This window comes from Microtus oregoni, unplaced genomic scaffold (assembly GCF_018167655.1).
Source record: "Microtus oregoni isolate MIOR12 unplaced genomic scaffold, Mior012 000012F_ref0000307, whole genome shotgun sequence".
Lineage (NCBI taxonomy): Eukaryota > Metazoa > Chordata > Mammalia > Rodentia > Cricetidae > Microtus > Microtus oregoni.
In genome coordinates this window covers 18,741,583-18,764,097 of record NW_024543071.1, presented here as the reverse complement: position 1 = coordinate 18,764,097, position 22,515 = coordinate 18,741,583, and the positions used below count along the sequence as shown (strand labels likewise).

Genomic DNA, 22,515 nt, shown 5'->3' with positions numbered 1-22,515 from the left:
ACATGTGACCTAGACAGCCCCCTTTGCACCTCCAACTGCACAGACCTGAAAACAATCTAGCTGTCCATCAACAGGGGACTTGGTAAATAAATTATGAATGCCGCCACACAGCGAAATACTCTGTGGCTCTGGAGGAAAATAAAAGAGATGCGCATAGACTTGGAGGCATGGCCCGGCTTTTACTGTGCAGGGGAGGAAAAGAGCAAGCGGGGGAAATGCCATCATTTTTGTTTTGTTTTTTTAAAGAAACAAAGCTAAGTAGTGTGTGCATCTTAAATGCGTTCCTGTGTGTACTGCATGGGGTGAAGGCTGATTAGGAGCTTGGCCTCCTAGCTGGAAACTGCTGCTTGTCCCTCTTCCTCCCCACTCCTAACTCCCTTCCCCTGCTTGGCGTTTTCTTTCTTTGTGGCACCTAATACAATCTTCACATAGTCTATTTCGCCTGTCTATTCCGCTCATCATGTCTCCCGTGCTGCCCTTCCCACTGGAATGCAGAGGTGCTCAAGGCAAGGCCCTTGATGCAGATACTGCCGGGGGGCTAGTAGGTGTTCAGTGAGCGTGGACTGGATGGAGTCAAATGGCGCCAGAGTGAATGAGGAAATGTTTGTTTGTTGTTTTGTCCTTTACTTAACATTCCAAGCACTGTGATGAGATCGAGGGTGATTTTTACTTCTTTTTATGATTTGTTGTATTGTCTCGCTTTCCTATAATCAATACACATTGTTCTCACAATCAAGAGAAATGTTTGAGAAGTGTTTTAAGAGGACTCGAAGAACGTGAGCCGTGGGGCTGCTGCCCTGCACACATCCTCTCTCGCCTCAGCTCTGGCTCCCCTGGATCTGCCCGGACACCCCCTCTGTCCATCAGGCCCTGTCTAGCCTCCCTTGGAGACTTCCCCAGCTCCCGCTTTCCAAGCACTGTTCCCATCCCTCCAACTGAGTACTCCCACCACTGGGTCTTGGTTCATGCTAGCCTGGCCTCTGGAATGTTCTCAGCCCTGCCTCCCCCATGTCGTGCCCCCCCTCCCTCCGCGCGCTTCTAAGTTCCTACTATTTTGCTAGCTCTCCTCCTAGTCACCTCCTCACTTGGCAAAGCTGTCCAGGGCAAGGATGATTTCCCTTGCTCCCTCTTCTCAAGGCTCCACGTTAGTGCAGGATGCATGGGGACAGGCCTGCATGAGACTTCCTTGGTTTATCCGCAGCCTGGCAGCAGCATTTCTTCCAGTCTCCTTCCCCACATCTCTGCCTCTCTTGCCTTCTGCTTCTGTCCTGTTTCTCTTCCTTTGCTTGTTTTCCTCAGTCATCCCCGACACTTGGTTTCCCCACTGTCTCCCTCTCTGCCCTCTCTGTGCTCTGTCCTGTTGCTGGCTCCCCATAAGTTAGGAAGGACAACTATGCTTAGCCCATTAAGATCCTGCTGGGATCCTAAGGGGCCCTGAAGAGGCAGGGATGGAGTTAGCCTGGCCCACTGTTTGGGTTTCTGGTCTGGTCCACGGAGCTGCTCTGTGGTCACTGTTGATCTCAGGCAACTAGCAAGGGTCTGTTCCTGAGACTAGGCGTCTTTCTAGTGTCCCCCTGGAAAGGGAGCCTCCAAAAGAGGAGCCCGATAGGGGCAGGGTGGGGACCCTTACAGCAATTTGGTTTAAACCAACAGCAAATCCCATTGAAGGCTGCTATCAGGAGGGTCCCCTGACCAGATGCAGTGTGTGCTACATTGGGTGTTAGTTTACTCCTGAGCACCCTGAATCTCATCAAATGACCCTGCATGCTGCCTAGTTGAGGAAGCAGGCTCTTCTCCTGGTGGTGACAGATTCTGGAGAGGAAAGAACCCAGAGATGCCCCCTAATACACAAAATAGCAGAGACAGTCCACAGGATGTGGGGCCAGACGGCCTCAGCCCAGCTCTGCTGCTCTATTCTGGGAGCCTCAATTTCCTTTTCTGTTCAGCGGGGCTGACATCTAGCTTGATAAACATTTCAACTTTGAAACCACAGTGGCCACCTTGGTGCTTGAATGGCTTTTCGGGATACCCATAAGCTGAAGGGATACTCGCATCAGGAAGAAAGAGACAGAGAAACCCTGGGAGGAGTCACCAAGCCCAGCAACTCAGTTTCCAAGGAGGGCTCCAAAGCCAGCCAATCCCCACCTGGAGCTGTGAATTGGTCAGTGTGTTAAAACATCACCTCAGCGTTCTGGCCTGTAATGTAGAGACTGTGGTTCATAATTCATCAAGTTCCCAGGAGAACTGATGAAGAATTTGGGCAGAGCCCTGCACGCTGGAAGCATACTGTAGGTGTCGGCTACTGTTAATTTGCAAGAGGGAGAACTCCATGTTTAAAAGTCAGCTTGTACCCTTAGGGCCAGTGTAGCAAATGGCTGCTCTAGGAGTGACAGATGCCCCAGGCTCAGGCTCACCCCATCCAAACCAGGGAACAGGCTCATATAACTAGGCTCTGGGTCCCCTAAATATTTATTGCTTCTTTCTCAGACTACATAAATATTATGTGTTCCCTATAAAAACCAGAATGCGCACACATATACTAGAACATATGGTAGAAAATACAAACCACATTTTCAGGCAGGCCTGAGTTTGAATCCCACCTCTGCCATTTGAGAATCATGAGCTCATGGCAGGCTTCCCTTAACATTTGGATCCAGTTTCCAATTTGCAAGATGGAGATAGCAATGCCCACCTGAGGGTACTCGTGAGGATGAGTTCATGAGAACTGGGTGCACAGCACTGTGTCCAGCATATGCTAAGTTCCTGTAGTAATTTCGTCACTCAGATGGGATGGTTTACGCTCTTGGCATTTCTTTCCTTAGTTTTTTTTTTCTTTGTGCAATACGATGTGTGCTTAATATTAATGCTTCTAAATATTTATTGATTAGAGAACATACTGTCTAATCTTTTTATATTAAAATCATATCACCTCACAAGGCAATAGCACACAGGAAAGCATCTGGTGAAAGCTGGGCAATCTTTGGCTCAAATGCTTTGACTTGTGGTCCACCTCTTCCTCAATGCTCCGCTGTCTTTTCCCCATTAATTGTAATCCCTGCATGCTCCCTGACGAATTTTCACATCTCCCTATAACCTCCACATTTTAAAAAAAAAAACAGCTTATTTTGATATAACTGGAGAGCTAGCAGGGTTGTGAAGACAGCGTGAAGGAATCCATGTAGGTAGCTGTCCCAGTGCCTATGGCTTCACGTATGTAGCTGCCAGTGCCTATGGCTTCATGTAGGTGGCTGCCCCAGTGCCTATGGCTTGCTTCATGGTCATACCACATGGAAATCATGGGAACCTTGCCATGGGAACAGGTGTGTGAACAGTTCTTTGTCATGAATCACACATTAGATTCGTGTAGCCACTGCCACTGAGACACTCACTGCCCATCGCTGTGGAGATGCCCCTCATGGTTTACCTGCCCTTCAGTGCCTCCAACCTGAACTGCCCATCTTCAGCTCTATGACGTGGTCATTTGGGGAAGGTGACTTTGACAATGAGACTTCTTATTGCTAAATCATATTCTGCAGCATCAACAAGGCAAGTGTCCTTTGCTTCTGTTTTTGTTTTGTGATACAGGGTTCCTCTGGGTAGCCCTGGCTGTCCCAGAACTCACTCTGTAGACCAGGCTGGCCTTGCACTCAGAGATCCGCCTGCCTCGTCCCCTGAGTGCCGGATTAAAGGTATGCACCACTGCCACCACACAGCACAGCTTTTCTTTTATAAAAGAATCTACCAAGCAGTCAGGCCAGTGAGATGACTCAGCAGGTAGAGGCACTTGCCACGCAAGCCTGGTGACCTGAGTTCAAGCCCTGGGACCCACATAAAGGTGGAAGAGACAATTAACTCCATAACATGTCCTCTGACCCCCACATGCATGAATGCCCCCCCCCACACAAAGAATAAACACACAACTAAAACTATGATTGACCATGCCATTTTCAGGATGGGAGCGTATGCCCCACAGCAGCAAGAGAGCCAGCTTCTCCTGTGTCTGGAGGCTGCCTAGCCCCTAGCAGCATTTTTTTGGGGTATTCTAAGAGGTGGGTAGTATAGCTCAGAGGCACCAGGGGCATGCTGTTGGTTTGCTTCTGGGGCGTGTGGAGACTGCAGTTTTTAAACATAAAAGCAGGGTTTTTTTTTTTTTTTTTGAATCCCGTCCTCCACTAAGATCCAGCCTTCACCCTTAGGGTGACTTTGTGCCCATTGAAAACTCAGGGCTCTAAGCCTTCCATCCAAGGAAGTCATCAGCACCCTAAATACTGAGCTAGCTAAATCAGGTCAGGGGGCAGCTGCCCTGGACATATTCGGTGGAGATCAGTGTGTGAACAAGTCTATGGCCTGGGCAGAAGGAGAATTATGTACTCTGACCCCGAGGTGAGCTAAATCCACAAAGGCCCTGGGGTGGGGGCTCCTGCAGGCGAGGGGCGACCTTCCCCCCATTCCTTTCTTCTGAGCATAGACTCACAGTCAGCATTCCCTGTGATGCCATAGAGAAGCCGAATCTCACCGCACATGGCAAGACACATTGCAGAATCTGCTACCATTCCCATGGACCCCGACTCACCCAGGCCAAAATGTGCCACAGGCTCCATCTCACACAGGTAACCGGAGCCCCCATCAATGATCCGTAGGTGCGCCCCGCTCTTCTTGGTGTAGAGTACAACCTTGGCACCCCTGGCGAAGGCCCCAAACCGGGTACGGGGCACCACACGTAACCAGTTGTTGCTGAAGCCCTGGGGGAAGGAAGGTGGTGAGCATCAGTCAGGTTGGCATAGAGCAGGGTGGGAGGGAAGAGGAGGAGGAGAAGAGAAGGAGGAGGGGAGAAGGAGGAGAGGAATGTGGGCTGCAGGAAGGGGGAGGCCAAACGATTGTGGGGCAAGGTTTAAGGCCAAGAAGTTCCCGTGGCAGAAGGCAGAGGGCTGAGCAGGGGATTCTCTTGGATGTGGTACTTCCGGCTGGGAACATATGGGCTTCCGGTCCGAGGCTTTTCAGTTCCCATTTCCCATCATGCTGGCTAGCAAGCCCAGGTTCCTTGTCTTCATGGGCCACTGAGAGCACACCAGGATGGGAGCTAAGGGCCCTGAGATGGTTGCACACCTGATTTCCCCGGAAGACAGATAGTGGCTGAGCCATGGACTCTCCATGTGACAAGATGAGGTCCAGCATGCCATCTCCATCGAAGTCGGTCACCACGCCACCTACAAACAACGCAGATTTCACCTCTAGCCATTAGCCCAGCCACTAGACTAAGGGGGAGGAGGGGCTCCCTGGTGTGGTGACTATAACCATGAGTATGAAAGACAAAAAGAGAAAACAAACAGGCTGGGGCAGGAACAGGGCTGCAGGCCCATCTCTCTCCTGTCCATCATCCAGCTCAAGACAGGAATTCACAGACAAGCTTTCCTTCCTTTCCCTGAATGTCATGGATGGGATGGGTCTAAGCTACGATCTGCTTTTCTTGTGGTTTGAATGATATACCTCTTTATTTACACAGTGGTTTTTGTTTCTGTTTTTCAGCTTCTCTAGTGTTTGTATAGGCATGGTCTATTTTTGGTTCTCTCTACAACCCAAAGACGTGAGAAAGGCAGACGCTCTCATTTTGTGGAAAACAAAACCCAGAAAACAAAGTAACTACAGACCTGGGTCCCAGGATTCCCAGTCAAGTGCTCTTTATCTGGCTGATTGCCAGGAGGGGAGGGGTCAGACCCATGATGTCTGCCAGGGAACAGAGGGGACTCATCCCTCAACCCTCCCATCTCTACACAGCAAGGCATGGCCAGAGAAACAGCAGCCTCCCCATGAACCCTGCTTCTCCCCAGCAGGCCTGGGGACAGAAGGAGGGGTGGTCTCCTTCCCTGACTCCTGCCTTTAGGCCCATGGCTCTCCTCCATTCCCATCCTCCTCTGGGATCTCTGGGTGGCAGGTACACCCTGGCTGCCTGACTTCTTGCTCCTCCCTGCCCGAGGGTATGGGTTGTGCTGAGCTGGGTGGCCTTACCTGTACCTCGTCCCTCGGGTTCTAGGGCGTCACCAGGATTGAGCTCCTCGATGAGGGGGTCTCCATGCTCCCTGCGGATAACACTGTAGAAAAGACAGACTTGGTCCAACAGGGCCCTGTGGGCTCCCTAGACCTACTGGCCCAGCCTTCGGTTCTGTCCCTTGAGTATCCCCAACGCTGTGCTCTGATGTCCACGGACTTTCTCTCTCTCACAGCCTCTGACTTCACTACGGCTGTTCCCTTCTTGCGCTTTAATTTATGTGGGTAAACATTGATTTTTCCTTCTCTAATAGATGAATTATAGACAGCCTGGGCGGGGCAGGTGATGGATGGAGGAGGGCAGAGGCGCAGCTACCTTCAACTGATCTTCACGCTCCTCCAAAGGATGCTGGGTTCCATAGCTCCATCTGTTGCTGAGGGATTAACTCTCTGCAGGTTCTCCCGCCTCAGCCTACTTGCCAGCTTGCCCTCCACCTGTCCTGAAAGTCATCCCTGATGCCTCTGCTGTCTTTATTGCTCTCCTGTCCTTTATCACTTTCTGTCCATGGTAACACTGCCCAGGGCATCTTATCTTTCAAGCCGGTCTATGAGCTCGCTGTACGCTGGGACCTTGTGTTAGCCATCTTGGCTTCTCCCACAGCACTGAACACAGGGCCTATCTCCCAAGTCAGCTCCAAGCACAAGTCTGTGGGGGAGTTGGAGTGAATTCCTGAGGCAAATAGGAAGGGTCCCTTTAGGTTGTGAGAGCCTTTCTGTGTATTTGGAATACTCCGTCTTGTCCCTGAGCACTTCTGAGACTCTTCCCATGTCTTGCCCTCTCCATATGAAGAGGTATGTGGCTGACAGCGGTGTGAGCTTTCCTCCCTAGTTTCCCTCACTTGTTGGATTCTGTAGCTGTGGATGGATGAGGAGCCTGGGGCAGGGGGAACTTGTACTCCTCCTAACCATACGGTCTGCTCAAACCACACTGTGTCCTCAAAGCTGGAGCCTGTGGTGACTGGATGCGGACTGCCACAGACGTTCAGGCACTTGCAGGGCTGTAAGGATGCCCGTGACACATCCTCCATTCACCTAGGGCATCTAGGTTGAGCACGCCCATGTGTACACATGGGTGGCACACAGTGTACCTGGGAAGGGTGCTGTGCTCACGCACACATGCATGTGCTAGAGGTGAGACTCTTTGGCTTGTAGATGCACACTGTCCTGTTGACTATTTGTGGGCTACAGGCTCTGCTGCAGCTGGATAGACGCAGAGGGTGACAAAGGGAAGAGGGAAATGGCCAGACTGGCATTTCAGCAGGTTGCTATGCTGGACTAGAGGCCAGGGGAGGGCTGTGGTGGGCACAAAAAGCCCCACAAGACCAGAAAGTGGCACTGAACTTGAGACCAGACCAGAGGTATTTAGATGCTTATGTGGGAGGCAGCCCATGCCCCACTAGGCCTGGGAGAGTCCATGCTTGCATGGCCATCACGGACTCCTATCACTGGGGCGTGTATCTGGTTTGGGTGAAACACTGATTGAAGCATCATTAAAGGACCATGAGGCTTTGGGTCCCCAGTGCCCAGGCATGTTGCAGGAGAGACAAAGCTCCAGGGACTGGTCCCTTCAGTGATGGTAACAAGCTGGCACAGTACAGGGCAAGTGAGGGTTAAACTTTCAAGCTGCCAGCTGAGCAGCCGTCCAGCTGCAGCCCTTAAGCTGTGTGCTCAGGACTCAGCCATCTGCCTCTGGGACTTGAGGCCCAGCTGTGTACCTAGACAGTGGCTTCTGTTGCCCCTGAGTGGAAGCAAACTTTGCCCCAGGGGGTGACCATGTGGCGACTGCCCACTGACAATCCAGGGCCAACCATTCTTGGGCAGCATGGGAGCTGGGAGGTTGGAACAGGCCAGGAAGGTGGACAGGCAGAAAGGTCCCTGGGTTCTTGGGCTACAGAACTAGAGCCCTAGCCAAGTCGCTGCTCAGGGCCCTGGCAAGTGACACTTTATTAGCCAGAGAAGGAAGGCAGCATCTCTGTTAACGAGCAATTGATCTTCTGCAATTAATCTAGAAGTTGTGAATAAGCTTTTTGCAAGGCACCTAATTAGTAAATCTGGTGCCTTCAGGGGGTGATTACATCCAGTCAGGATTGATGCTTGGTTAATAATTATATTTTAAAACATGCTTAGTCACAGCTTGCGCCTTTTATTAATAGTTGAGCACCCCCTGAGAGAGGGAATAGGGACATGGAGGGCCAAGCAGGTGACCTGACCTATTTCCTGGCTCCAGGACCTTTGCTCCACCTTCTCTCCTCACCCAGCATGTCTTAGCGACATCCCAGACCACGTGAGGTTTGTCCCCATAGTGCTTTTCAAATATCTGTGTGGTAAGAGTGGCTGTGTGCCTGCTGCTCTCGCTAGGCACTCGGAATCCTGGGCCTCCACCCTTGAGGCTTGGCCTGGACGTCTGAACACAGCCCTTGGGAGATTCCTCCAGTCCCCTCAAGATGTGTCACCCTGGAAATTTGTCCCTTTCTCTTTAGAAATGGTGCTCAGATGCTAGGGGACTCAGATTTTCTCTCCGTTCTCCACCTTAACTGTTGAGGAATGATCTTTGTGTACACTGTGAAGATGTGTCGCTCGGATTGGTTTAATAAACAGCTGAATGACCTATAGCTAGGCAGAATTTTTGGGGCCGAGAGGACACTGGGAAGATGATAGGTGGGGTTTCCAGGAGATGCAGAGGGAGCAAGACATGCTGAAGGATAGGCAAAGCCATGAGCCATGGGGCAATACGTAGATTAATAAAAATGGGTTAATTTAAGTTGTAAGAGTTAGTTAGCAACAAGCCTAATTTTATATATTATATAATAACCGAGCTTTTATAATTTATAATAAGTTTCTGTGTCATTAGTGGGGAGCCAGAAGTCCCGATGAAAAGGTCCAACTACACTTAGCCATCTCTTCCAGTGTTCCCCAAAAATGCTCTACAGAATATCCAGTCTCTGAGAAACATCTCTGAAAGATGTGTCCTGGGGCCAAATCTATTTGAGCACTCAGTCTATCTTTTGGAATGGTGGAATACTCAGTGGTTCTGTTACAGGTGCTCAGAAATCTCCAGTAAACAAGCCAGATCCCCTTTGCTTAGTCCAGGTTTACCCAACAGACTTGACCCTGGAAGCCTTTCTGAGGCTGTGGGAGTTGTTCTACCTCGTGGGGATGGAGCTGGGGTCTCTCTGGACCATAGCCTCACTACCCACTTTCCAGCCACAGCGAGGGCTGACAGCTAACTCAGGGTTCTCTCTCTATCTTGCTTGGTTTCTGTCCTCCCCTTCGCTCTCTTTCTTAATCAAGGACTATCCCCTCCTTGGCACAGCCTCTCTGACCCTTGGACTTCAGCCCCCGTGGCCTGGATACAGTACCGGAAGAGGCGATTGGCTGCCGAGCTGCGGTAGGCGATGTTGTTGAAGAAGACTTCCAGTTCTTGGTCGTTGTCGAAGTCTGCAACAATGACAGTTCGGACTGGGGAGGGCATAGAGAACTTGGGCGAGGCAATGTCCTGGAGGAGAGAGTGCTGAGGGTCAGAAGAAAGGAGGGTGGAAACAAGCCCACAACCCTCTACTGTGTGACTATGCGCGGAGGAAACTCAGCACCTCTGTTATGTCCCCTCTCTTATGACCTGGAGTGGTGACCCTTGGGATGGCACAAACTTCAGACTGCCTGCAGATCACAGAAGGTGGAGTAACAGCTGCAGCTCACACCAGCTCACGCAGGGAGCTCTGAGATGGTTCCTGGTCCCAACCACACTCAGCCCTCCTGCCAGTCTCGAGCGGCCTGACGTCAGCGGTCCACATTACAGATGGGATAACTGAGTCTTGAAGGGGGGTGATTGCTAACGATGGGGCCAGAGCCAGAGCCACATACTAAAGATTCTGGCCTTCCTTCTCGAGTGCTGAACCAGAAGCTGGGAAGGCCCTAGGAACCACCTGCTTTTGACTCCAGCCTCAGCACTGGCTTGACCTTCGGGGGAGGTCACTCAGCACTTGGGCTGCATCTCACTGGGGGGAAGGCAGCAGCCTACATTGTGAGGCCTGCCATGTCAGGCGCACATTACAGAGTGGCCAGGAGACAGATCACTGGCAGTCTGTGATGCCTCAACCTTGTCACCGGCTCCCCATGAAAAGCCAAACCTGTAAGCTGTGCCCCTCATTGCTCCTACTTCCTCATTTTGATTCTTGGGAGTCTTCGGATTTTATTTGAGACACGATTTGAAGGAGTGTCATTATCATTTCCCCAGGACTTCTGGGGAGACTCTGGACCCAAGACAGCCAAGCTGGGAACCCTCCCCGCAAGCGCTGGCAGTCTTGAGAGGACCTGGCACAGGGTCCTAGGTGTGGGATTTGCCTCTGAAATGGAAGAAGAGCTGTGCAGATGGCCTTTTGTTTCTGTGCAGAATACTCCCATTGTGTATAAGTTGTCCCTTGAAGACATTCAGTGGCTGTCCAAATTTCACTGTGTAGGTGAAGAGAGTTGGGAAGGGCTGAGCTGGTTCTCTGGGAGCCCCTGTCCTTGGACCAGGCCCTGCCCTCCTCTCCTTCTATAGCCTGCTTTGGAACCACAGAAAGGAGCTTTCTTGGCTCAGCTGCAGAGACGCTTGCTCCTGGAGTCAGGAGAGGGTGACAGTCCTCATCAGCACCGTAATGAGGTTGATTAAGAGCCTGGCTGGCTGGTCAGGGTGGGATGAGCAGGGTCTTCAGAGCTGGGGAACAAGGAGACCTGAGGATCTCTAACTCATTACTGCTCCATCGATCCTGTAAAAATGGAAACTTACACAGCCCCCCTGGGCTTGCCCCTCTGCATGCCTGGGTTTCCAGATAATCTATGTAAAGCTCTTATCAGGGATCCTGGTACGTGGGTGGCACGTGATAAATGGGACATTTGTTGTTATTGTTATTGTGCAGCTCAGGGGCCTCAGAAGGCCAGCATGTTCTCTAACCTCAGCACAGGACATCTGAAGCCTTTGTACTGTAAGCCACGAAGTTGATAATTTTATAATGGGGGCTGTCCTGTGTATTGTGCAGTGTCTGCAGCAACCTTGCTGGCTTTTGTCCTTCCCAGGTCAGGCAGGACAGTTTAAAATGTTCCCAGACATTGTCAAATATCCCAGGACAGGGAGGGCAAAATCATTTCTTCTGTGTGTTGTAATAGGAGCGGCAGGCTACGTTTCTGGTGCCCGGCCGCCCGCATGGCTAGCTTATGCCCCGAAATAATTACACGGAAACTGTATTCATTTAAACATTGCTTGGCCCATTAGTTTTAGTCTCTTACTGGCTAGCTCTTACATATTGATCTAACCCATTTCTAATAATCTATGTAGCCCATGAGGTGGCTTACCAGGGAAGATCTTAACCTGTGTTTGTCTGGAGTGGGAGAATCATGGTGATTCCTGACTCAGCTTTTTTCTCTCAGCATTTTGTTCTGTTTACTCCACACACCTAAGGGTTGGCCTATCAAATGGGCCTAGGCAGTTTCTTTATTAATTAACCAATGAAAGCAACAGATTAGAAAGAAATCACTCCCACATCATCTGTGAGTCTGTGCTAGAACGCGGGACAGAGAGGGAACTTGCTCAGATTCCAGGATCAATGTCCTAAGTTCTAGGCAAGAGTCCTCTTCTTCAGATGGTCTAGAGTCTCAGCAGGGAAGGGAGCACGGAGACCACTTTGGGTGGGGCCTCTTCATGGTCACATAGAGTTTGGAGATCCTGGATAATTCTCTGTGTTCACAAAGTTGGAATACTATAACCTTCCATTTTCTATGATGATGATGATGATTATTTACCAAGTCCTAATCTGGCTTCTCGATATTGGCTTCATCAAATCCATACTCTGTCATCTGTTGGGAAAGACCCAAACTCAGGCACATCACTGTTACCCAGCAGCCCTCGGGGAGAACACTTGTCATTATATTCTGCCCACAGCTCAGGCAGCAGGACAAGGGTGTGTGTGTGGTTATCCTACCCTTTATTTGACTTTAGGGATAACCAGGGAGCTCCCTGGCCTCAACTTCTTTCCTCTCCCATCATTCTACCATGGACCCCAGTTAGCAGCTACTGGTGGGGTGTCCCGGGAGACCCAAGGAACAGTAGTTGCCAAAGAGTGAATTTCTCTGACAGGGTTCCTGCGGGATGCCTTGGAGACTCCTCTTTCTCTGTAGCCATTGTTCTCTGAAAGCCTGCACCTGGCTGAGGTTGGTGTCCTTGACCCTGCATGTCGCCTTTCTTGGGATCCCACCCCCAGCTCTGGAGAGGCCCATGGAGGCACAAAGCAGGTTTCTATCTCTTATGGTCTGCCCAGATGCCATGCAGTACCTGGCTGTTCTTACCCTAAAGCGGACCTTCCCGTGAGCACTCATCTGCAGATAGAGGCGGTGTGGGCCATTCCAGTTGCCATAGACGATGTCCACTTTGCCGTCACGGTTGAAGTCTGCCAGGGCCACACCTCGCCCATGTTGGTGAGGGTCATCTACACCTGGGGAGGAGAGGCAGGAGCTCCAGGGTGCTATCCCTGGTGTATCCCATAAACATTCGCCTCCAGCAACAAGAAGTGATCTCTTACAGTCCCTGTTCTTCTGGGAAGATGGGGAGGCCCAGCGGAATTCAGATGTTCTCATGGGAACAGGAAGTAGCACAGCCATCCCCTTGCATGCTACCTGGACTTGGCTCAGGGCATCATGGTCCAGGAGAAGGAGAGTGATGGGCATTCTGGGGGACCAAAGCCTTTCCCACCACTGTCACATGGCCACAGGGAGACATTGAATTGATCTCGTCCCTCTTTGCTTAACTCTTGCAAGGGTTCACCAGTACTTCGGGTCAAGTTCAAATATCTGCCCAGGGATGGCAGGCTCTGACTTACGGGGCCCTTATCTGTCTTTGTTGTGTTGTACTGACTCTTGACTAGCTAAGCTCTGGTTACCATAGTCTTTCTATTCTCTGAGTGAACCAAGTTCTTCCTATGTTTCAGTTCTTTGCTCTGGTGTGTCTTCTTCAGACGACTCCCTGGCCCCTGGAAACCTAACCTCTTAGGGAGCTTCCATGGCCTATGCCCACAACACAAGCCAGGTTCAGGAAAACAAACACTCCATGGTTTTTTGTTTGTTTGTTTTTTTGAGCAGGGTTTCTGTGTAGCCCTGGCTGTTCTGGAATTCACTTTGTAGATCAAGCTGGCCTCGAACTCACAGAGATTCACCTGCCTCTGCCTCTGCCTCTCTAGTGCTGGGATTAAAGGTGTGTGCCATCACCACCTGGCTCATGTTTTCTTGAATATGTAAACTCCAGGTTTACACACACACACACACACACACACACACACACAGACCCACATACATATACACAGAACCTGATGTGAAAGTTGAAAGAGGCTTATGAAGGAGGAGGCCTAAAGGTGCAGAGAGAAGAGGATAGGAAAAGGCAATAGAATATCTGTGACATGAAGGCAGAAAGGGACAATTTGGAGGTGAGGGGACAGCAAGGATGATGATGGGGCGGGCAGCGTGGAGGTGACTAAGAACAAAGCATGAATGAAGACATCACAGTAAAACCATTGCTTTCTACATTAACTAAAAGAATTAATAAAGAAGACAAAAATGCAGTTCCGACAGAAGCCCCTCCCACCCGCCCTCCTCCTCATCTTTCTAATCTTCCCCTTCCTGGTGCTAGCCTTTGGGGGCCCCACTCTCCCCGGTGGGTCCCGTGTGCCTCAGGTCTACCTCAGTGCCTGTGGTTGCGTGGCAGCGCTCAGTAAGTACTTGCTGAATGAATGAAGAGACATAAATAATTTGACAGCAGGCAACGTGGGGATGCAAGTGACAGCAGAGGAAACAGAGCAACCGTGACAGAGAACCCACAGAGGACCTGGGAGCACAGGAAGGGAGGTGCCTGGCTGCTCACTTTCGCCATCCACCGAGGAGCCCATGCTAGGAGAAGGAAGTAGGGACAGCCTGGGCATAGAGGCAGATCTGCCTGCTCCTGGCCCAGGTGCAAACCTAAGTAAAGGTGACACTTCCAAAGGACAAAGAACTGCAGGTTGCCCTGGGTACAGGGTGGTAGAACAATAGAACAGAGGCCGTGGGCAGACTCCAGACTGCTGCAAACAGGGTGATCCTGAGAATGGGGGTCAGGAGAAGGCAGGGGTGGGGACTCTGAGAGCCTTGGAAGCAAGGTGTTATTATGGGGGGGGGGGAGCCCCGGGGCTGAGCAGTGATGGGAGAGGAAGCAGCCACTCAGATGGAGAGGGTGGGGTTGAAGGGAAAGGGGACAGTCCCCAAACCCTAGGGCTGACGGTCCATTGCATTCTCTGCAAACTCCCTCTCCTAAGTGTCGGGTCGGTGGCCTTCTGAGCTGGCCCGTTTCTCTCCTATCTGTGAGGCACCTTGACAAGGAGCTGGTTCCTTTTCACGGGACTAAGCAGTGCCAGGCTGCATTTCACAGCAGCATCTGTTTGGGTGATGAATGCCCCCTTGACATGTCTTGTTAAACCCCTGCAATCACTTTGACTTTCAATTACGGGCCTCGCACCTCGCATCTCCTCCTGCCTGATACCTTCTCCCACTCCAACTTGTTCGCTCACCTCTGCTTCCATCTCCTTAACACCTCATCAAACGCTTTCAGTTTTCTGTGCTACCTCCTTCCCTTCATTCCGTGATTTCTCAGCGGCGAGATCGGCTGCTGCCAAGTACAACTCAAGCAGGGGATGGGTGCAGAGGGCAGAGGACCACACCCTACTATGCCAGGGAAGGAGAGACGCTGGGCTTGGGTGCAGGATGACAGGCAACCAGCTGGGGTAGGTGGTGATTCAGCTGGGATGGGAGGTCAGGAGGCACCCATGGGGAGACTCCTGAGCAGGAAGATGGACGGGGAGACACTCTTGTATCAGAGAGAAGGGATGGGCTCGTGCTTGGGCTTAGATGCTGCTGTCTGCAGAGCTGGTGGGACATAAGATCTACGGGTTCAGATCCGCAGTCATCTTTCTTGTGCTCCAAGGAAGAGATGCATCGAAACTGTCATTCTTTCTCAATATGGGAGGGAATGAGGGCTGAGGGAGGGGCTGAAGGGCACCCCACATCCACAACCTTTTCATAAACTATTCATTCTGTCATCACCTGGGTGCCAAGAGAGGACAGTACAAGTCCCTGTCCCTGTAGATCACACAAGAACAATCACAAGGGCAAAGCAGGAACCTGAGAGGCAGGCACCTGCCAGGGGGAGTGGAAGCAGAGGAGGAAGGCAGGAAAATGCTTCTCAAAGGTGACTGGGCAGGATGTTGAAGGGCACGTGGGAGTTCCTCAGAGAACAGGGAGGGCAGTCCACAAAAGGAATGGTACAAGCAAAGGTCCTGAGGTTGATGGGTGACAACCACAGGCAGGAAGGGGAGCAGGGTTGGAAGCTGTGATGATGGGCCGATTTGCATTTGATCCTGCTCCTTATTAGAGCTGGTCATGTAGATGTTTGTTTTCTTTCTAACTGTGGGGCGGTCTCGGCCTTATTCAGGCAGGCATTCCTAGCTCTCAGCAGTAGTCAGACACTTAGCAAAGCTTCTTGACATGGTGGTTGGTGGTGTACATCTTTAATCTCAGCACTTGAGAGGCAGAGACAAGTGGATCTCTGAGTTAGAGACCAGCTTGGACTATAGACCAAGTTCCAGGACAGCTAGGGCTACACAGAGAAACACTGTGTTGAAAAAAAAAACCCAAACTGAACCAATAATAAACAAAACAACCAACCATCCCCACCAAACAAAACAAAATGAAAAAAAATCAAAACAACAAAACTAATTTTAACAATGGCTGGTCTACTTTGTGGCCCATGCCATGAAAGCAAGCCCATTCCCAATGCTGCCTAGATGACCACAAATCAGAGGCTGGACAGCCCAGAGATCTAGAGTAGAAAAAATGAATAAAATGATTCCTAGTGATATTCTGTTATACTCATAGACTGGCGCTATACCAGATGTCATCAGAGAGGCTTCCTCTAGTAGCTGATGGGAGCAGACGCAGAGACCCATAGTCAAACATTAGGTTCAGAGAGATCCCAAATTGGAGCTCTCCATTGGGTCCCTTCCCTTGGAGCTTGGTGAATCCTGCGGAAGAGGAGGCAGGTGGAAAAGTGTAGGAGCCAGAGGGGTAAGGACATCAGGAGAACACAGTCCATACAACCCACTAAGCAGGGCTCAAATAGGGATCACGGAGACTGAAGCGGCAATCACTGAGCAGTATGGATCTACCCTAGGTCCTCTGCAAGTATGTTATGAATGCTAGCTTGGTGTTTTGTGGGACTCCTTACAGTGGAGGAGGGGTGTCTCTGACTCTTTTCCTGCCACTGGGACCCCTTGTCATCTGGGTTGCCTCGCACAGCCCTGATAGGAGGTTTGTGCCTAGTCTGATTGTAACTTGTTATGCTGTGTTTGAGTAATATCCCTGGGAGGCCTGCTCTTTTCTGACGGGGAACAGAGGGGTGGTAGATCTGGGGGAGAGGGGAGGGATGTGGGGGAGATGAGAAGAATGGAGGGAGGGGAAACTGCAGTCAGGATGAAGTTTAAAAAAAGAAAATTGTTGTTGGATTAAACTGAATGTTTATGATAAAAGAGGGAGTGGGCAAAGGTGCGTACAGTCAAGACTCTTGACCCGATTTCAAGCCCCAAGAACCACGTGGTAGAAGAATGGCTTTTGTAACTTGTCATTAGACCTCTAATTGAGTGCCTTAGCACACACATCCACACATGTACACACAGTTACGTAAAATGTTAAAAAAAAAAAAAGGAAGATAAATGGGGAGAGGCCAAGTCGTGGAGGGAAAGCTTCAAGAATTGTGCTAGGAAACAAAAGCAGACTCAGAGGTTCATAGGCCAGTGCCATCTGGGCACAGGCAGGGCCTGCCAGGGGCAGGAGCCTCCCTGCTTCATCAGCAAACACCCTTGTGGCTTGAGGGTGGCAGAAAAACCCACAGTCCCCTAGGCCCAGGGACGTCTGGGGCCCAGGAGAGGTCCGCACTTACCAGCGCCAGCTGCAGCATCCACAAAGGTGCCATTGCCTTGATTGTGGAAGAGGAAGTTGGGTCCGTTCTCATTGTCACAGAAGATATCCGAGGCGCTGTTGCTGAGAATGGGGCCCACGCTGACACCCCGGCCCGCTAGGAGAGGAGGTACGCCCACAGTGAGTGCCAAGCGCCCAGCCCTGCCCCGCCACCGGAAGGACTGGAAGGCTGAGGACCCAGGTAAACTGCTTTAAGGAAAAGCTGAGCGATCTGAACTTTGGGATGCTTCCCTGAGCTGGACAGAACTCGGCTCCCAATCTCCCTAACTCTGTTGGCACCGAGGCCGGAGAGGAGCTGGGCGGGGTCACTTTGTGCCAAACGCTTCCTCCCGTGTCCCAGGAACGCAGGGTGTGGTCACCACACACACCAGTCGAATCACAACACATCTAAACCCAGCTCTGCCCCTGCGAGCACTCTCCTGTCACGGGACCCTCAGCAGTGCCTCAGTCCCAAATAATCCCGTCCAAACCTATGCATGTGTTCTTGGGTTAAGAATCTGAGGAAGTCAGCCCTGCCTGGCTGTTTGTCTCAGCTGTAGGCCCAAAGATGCTTATTTGGCTGATACACTGAGCAGTTTTGCTCCCTGGTAGTGAACTGGCCTAACAGATTATGGTGCATCCATATGGTGGATCATTCCGCAGCTACTGAAAGGACTGTGTAGATCCATATGCACTGACTTGGAGGAGTGCCTATGATGGTTTAAAAAAAAAGTATCTTGGCAAGTAACGGTATTGTGTGATCTTACATTTATTAAAAAAAGGTGGGAAATTCTTGGTATTTCAGAATATATGTGTGTCTAAGCTAGTTAGAATTTGGAGAAAAGTGGAGAAGGTCACACACTAACTAGCTGCATCAGGACCGACCAGGGAAAGGAGAGCGATGGTAGTTGGCCTTTTCTTTGACTGTGTCCCCATTTGTTTGGCTAGAGGCAAGTCTCGCTTTTGTAATTTGAGAGGAGACTCTCCAATGGAATATATATATATATATATATTATATATATATATGTTGTTGTTGTTTCTCTTTTGTTTGCTTTTTAAGACAGGGTTTCTCTGTGTAGCCCTGGCTGTCCTGGAACTTGCTCTGTAGACCAGGCTGGCCTTGAATTCACAGAGATCCTCCTGCCTCTACCTCCCAAGTGCTTGGATTGAAGGTGTGTGCCACCACCTGGCTTACATTTTTTTTTTTTAAAAAAAGACACAGATCAAGCCAGCTCTACATTAGGCTTTGAGGACTATATCAATTTTGAGCTCCCCATATGAAGAAGTCCAACCTTAATGCATCCTGAAACAAAGTAACCCAAACCAGAGGGCTTCAACTAGAGCCTTTGTTTGCTGATCCTCACCTGCTCCCGGGAAAACCCTTGCACCTGGAAAGCCTTACCAGCCACGGCCCCTGGATTCTGGAAAACTATAGCCCTACAAGGAGTGGTTGCAGATTCTTACAAGAGGCTGACTATAGACAACTTGTTATCCACTAAATGTCAGTTTTTTCTTATGTTAAATGGGGATTTTCTGAGTTGCCCTTTTCAGTCTTTATAAAAATCATACAAGTGAGAAATAATGATGGGTCAAAAGTGTCCAACAGGAGGGAGGGAAAACGAATCCCTATACTCTCTTGGGGCAAATATAAATTAGTACAACTCCAAAGCAGTATGGTATACCCTCAGAAAAATAAAAAAGAAATACTGCTACCATATGACGCAGCAATTTTGTGGCTGGGCGTACACCCTCCATGGAAAATAAAGTCAGTAGGGCCCATTATTTCTGCACTCCTGTGTCCACTCCAGGACTATTCACTGGTGTCGATGTGAAACCACCCTAAGCATCCGTCAGAAGACCTAATAAAGAAGTGTTACCAGCCTTACGAAAGAAGAAGATCCTCTCATTTGTGGCCATATAGATGAACCTGGAGGACAACATGCCAAACGGAGCTGAGACACAGAAGCAGCGTTTCCCTAAGCTGTGGAGTCTAGAGAGTCAAGCTACAGAAGCAGGGGCGCAGAGTGAAGTTGCAGAGGTCTGGGTGAAGGGGGAAGATGGTGAAGGGCTGACAATGACAAAAGGGAAGGGTTGAGCAGGGGGCTAAGTCGAGAGAGAGGCTATTGTACGACATGATGTGTACCGTTAGTACCACATGCTGCTCTTGCTGGTCAAGATGGTGGGTTTTAAGTGACCTCGCCACAAGTAGAAAGTAATGTGTCTCAGTCCAGCTATTGCACAGGGCATTTATATTTCAGAACATCATGGTGTGTATGATAAATAAGAAGTTTCTGGAAGTTTATTTTAAAAACATGAGGCAAGAGAGAAGGAGGCTTTGTGACGCTTATAGTCTTGGTGTGCAACCAGGCCCGTAGACCGGCAGTTGGGCTTCTCAGAAGTGCAAAATCTCAGGCCCCACGGAGTCCTGCATGCTGACAAGACCACTGCGTGGTTTGTATGACTAAAGGACAAGACATATTGTTGCAAGGAACTGGCTATCATGACAAGAGAAAATCTGGAGCTGGAATTTTTAAGTAAATGCCAACTTTGGCAGAGCCATGTGACAATGGCCAGGCCCTTGGCCACCCACCTCTGGATGGATCCAGGGGTTTGTGAAGTGACTGAACTCATCTGAGAAGAGGGGTCTCAGGCTCCTGTGGTCCTTCATCCTGGGAGATGCTCCCTGACAAAGTACGGGGCTTTGTTCCAGGACAGAGCTGGGCAGGGCTCCATAGTGCCTTTATCTCTTTCATTATCTGCTAACGCTTGTTGGGCTTTTGTGTCCTGGAATTTTTCTTCCCAGGTAATCAGATTACATCTCAAAGGAAGAGTCCAGTCTTGTGAAAATGAGCAACGAAATCCCCATCACCCCTGGTGTTCCTCCTTCCAGGAGGTATCACACAGAATGAAGACCATAAAGGAGGGTGGTGACTTCCTGGTCACTTTCCATAGCCAGTAGGGTGGATGCTGAGACATAACCTAGTCACCGCCTCTGCCAGCTAAAAAGAGGAGCCGGAAACTCCAGCCCAGGGAAGGGCTTCCAGGAAATTCCAGGTGGGACTCAGGACTTGCCACCATGCAGCTCAGTCCTTCTCTCTCTGTGGCGTCCTCCAGTTTCCTTTCTGCCTCTGGCTCCCAAGCTGTGACACATTCCCTTCATTTTCTACAAAGCAGGTTATTTCCCTTTTGGACAAATTTCTAAATCTTTCTAATTAACTAATTGGGTTGGGTTGAAGCCTTGCACCATTTGTAACCTGTAATTACTAGAAAATTGCCATGGTAACCACACTACTAATTAGCAGCAATTTATTGCCATAGCAACCGGACCATAACAGAGATATTACCCACAACTCCTTCTTGGCAAGTTGGTCACACAGTTGGGGAGTAGGTGAGCCCACAGTTTAGGGATCCAGGCTTTTGGGGCTCATCTCTATAAGCTTTAGGATAGGGTCCAAACTGGGATCTAAGGCAGAGCAGCCAGGCGCTGCACCCCTCGCTGATGCCACAAGGGAAACTCTCAAAACCAACGGAAACCTCCCCTTCAGACTGCCCTTCCATGCCTCCTCTGTGGTCCATGGCTCCTCTCTGGGGGTCAGTGGCAAAGGCAGCAGCCAGTCTCCCAGGACCCGTTTCTCCTTTTCTTCCTGCTTTGTGACACCCACCCTCCCTTCCTCTCCAAAGGTTTAGCATAAACCATATCATACAGGGCTACCCAGACAGTGGCTAGGGACATCTTGTTTAGTCTTGCAGAGCAACATCATGATGGAGTCAACTCCACCCTTGTCAATGACTTCTTCGCTGTGTGAAGCCAGCACCCCCTCCCCCAGACACAGGGTCCCCCAGATGAGCCTGTAGTGGTGAAATGCCAGCCCTCAGCACTGGTGTTCCGCCAAATCCAAGGTTGAGCTATGTGACCTTGGGCATACCGCTTAACCTTTCCCAGCTTCTGTCTTCTCATCTATGAAATAAACTGGTAATAATAATAGCTCCTTCTCTGGGGCGTCATAAATATTAAGTGGGATGAATTTTGGAAGGTATCTTGGAAAATGTCAGGTGCCACATAGTCATTAGCTGGGACTATTTACCACCTGCTGAGTGACTAATATCACTTTATTTTTGCCCAGCACTTCAAGCTTCAAAGGCCCCTTTGTTATGCTGTGGGGCGTTGAATGATTCCGTCTCCCCTTCCTTCCCAAGGACATGTGCCACTCCGAAGTCTGTCAGAGAGGCTGGGAGTTCCAGGGTTAATGGCCCTCTGAGGTCTCCACTTCCCCTTGCCACATTTCAGGCTTCCCTGTTTGCTCATCGGACCCAATCCGTATGGGGAAGCCTTGGCTATTCTCAATACCTGCTCCTCCAGACCTCTGACCCCTGGCACTTGGACAGTGCAGGCTCCAGTGTGATTCTGCACAGGGGTTCATCTCCCAGCTCTGAGGGGCTGGATGGAGAGGGAAGGGCAGAGGCTGTGGATGGATAGTACATTCCGAACTGTTCCAACTATGGACTGCTGACCCAGGAATGGAGCAGCAGACTGGGATCCAGTTTCTGAGGAATGGCCTTTGAGTTATTTCCTGGGCCATTCTCTTCCTTTGGAACTTTGGAAGGAGACCTCTAGGTACCAGTCACTGGCATTGCAAAATGCAGGGGTGGGGGCAATGAGAAGACTCTTAAGTGTCTACTTTTCAACAAATGCATCCTCCAAACTGGACCAAAGGATAAACATATTGGAAGCAGTTTCTCGTCCCATATCTCACTGCAGTGGAGGCTCAGGGGCTCCTCACTGGAAGGGTATGGACCTGTGACATTCCCCTACTGGAATCTCGTAGTGTTCTTATGGACACCAAGGCCCATAGGCTGCCAAGAACATCCAAGATATCATAAGAGTTGGTCTAAGATGCTGGAAAACGTGTGAGGCAGAGGGATGAAGGGTGTGAGCTGGAGAAGAAGGCAACAGGTAGGATGGTAATGGGGTCCCCCTTTGTAAGTGTGTTTCAAATGGAGGCACTGATGCTGTGTCGGTGTGGGGAGAGCCTGCTGATGCCAGACAAGGCTGGACTGTGAGGCTTTGGGAAGTGGTACTGTCGGACAAGGACACTCACTCAGCTCAGGTCTCTCCAGCCCGTGGTTCCAAACTGGTCACCAGAGGCTATAGGAAGAAGGACCAGCATCGAGGGGCCAAGCAGAAGCTGCATGAGGCCAGCGTGGGTAAAGGACTGGAAGGAAGAGCCGGTGGCTCTGACCTGTATGCTGGGTAAGGGCACACACATCTCGCGTTAAGTTTCATGACACCTGGAGGTGTGTCTCCTCAGCACCACTTTCTCAACTGAGAAATAATGAATTGCATATGTTTATCACATACAACATGTTTTGTAGAATGTATATGCTATGCAGTGACTAAAACGAGCTAATTAACATATGCATCATCTTGCATATTTAGTTTTTGATTCTGTGAACCTTTAGAATCTA

The 22,515-nt window shown here is 50.3% G+C and overlaps 1 protein-coding gene across 1 annotated transcript in view; it reads right to left on the bottom strand.

Moving 5' to 3' along the window:
- Crtac1 (cartilage acidic protein 1) overlaps window positions 1–22,515 on the bottom strand; it is a 143,058-nt gene that overhangs the window by 8,537 nt on the left and 112,006 nt on the right. The window contains exons 6-11 of the mRNA XM_041660677.1: window positions 17,033–17,167; window positions 12,367–12,512; window positions 9,405–9,541; window positions 6,007–6,089; window positions 5,107–5,207; window positions 4,574–4,742 (exon numbers count right to left, since the gene is read on the bottom strand). Of these exons, the coding sequence (XP_041516611.1) occupies window positions 4,574–4,742; window positions 5,107–5,207; window positions 6,007–6,089; window positions 9,405–9,541; window positions 12,367–12,512; window positions 17,033–17,167 (771 nt within the window). The remainder of the gene's footprint in view (window positions 1–4,573; window positions 4,743–5,106; window positions 5,208–6,006; window positions 6,090–9,404; window positions 9,542–12,366; window positions 12,513–17,032; window positions 17,168–22,515) is intronic.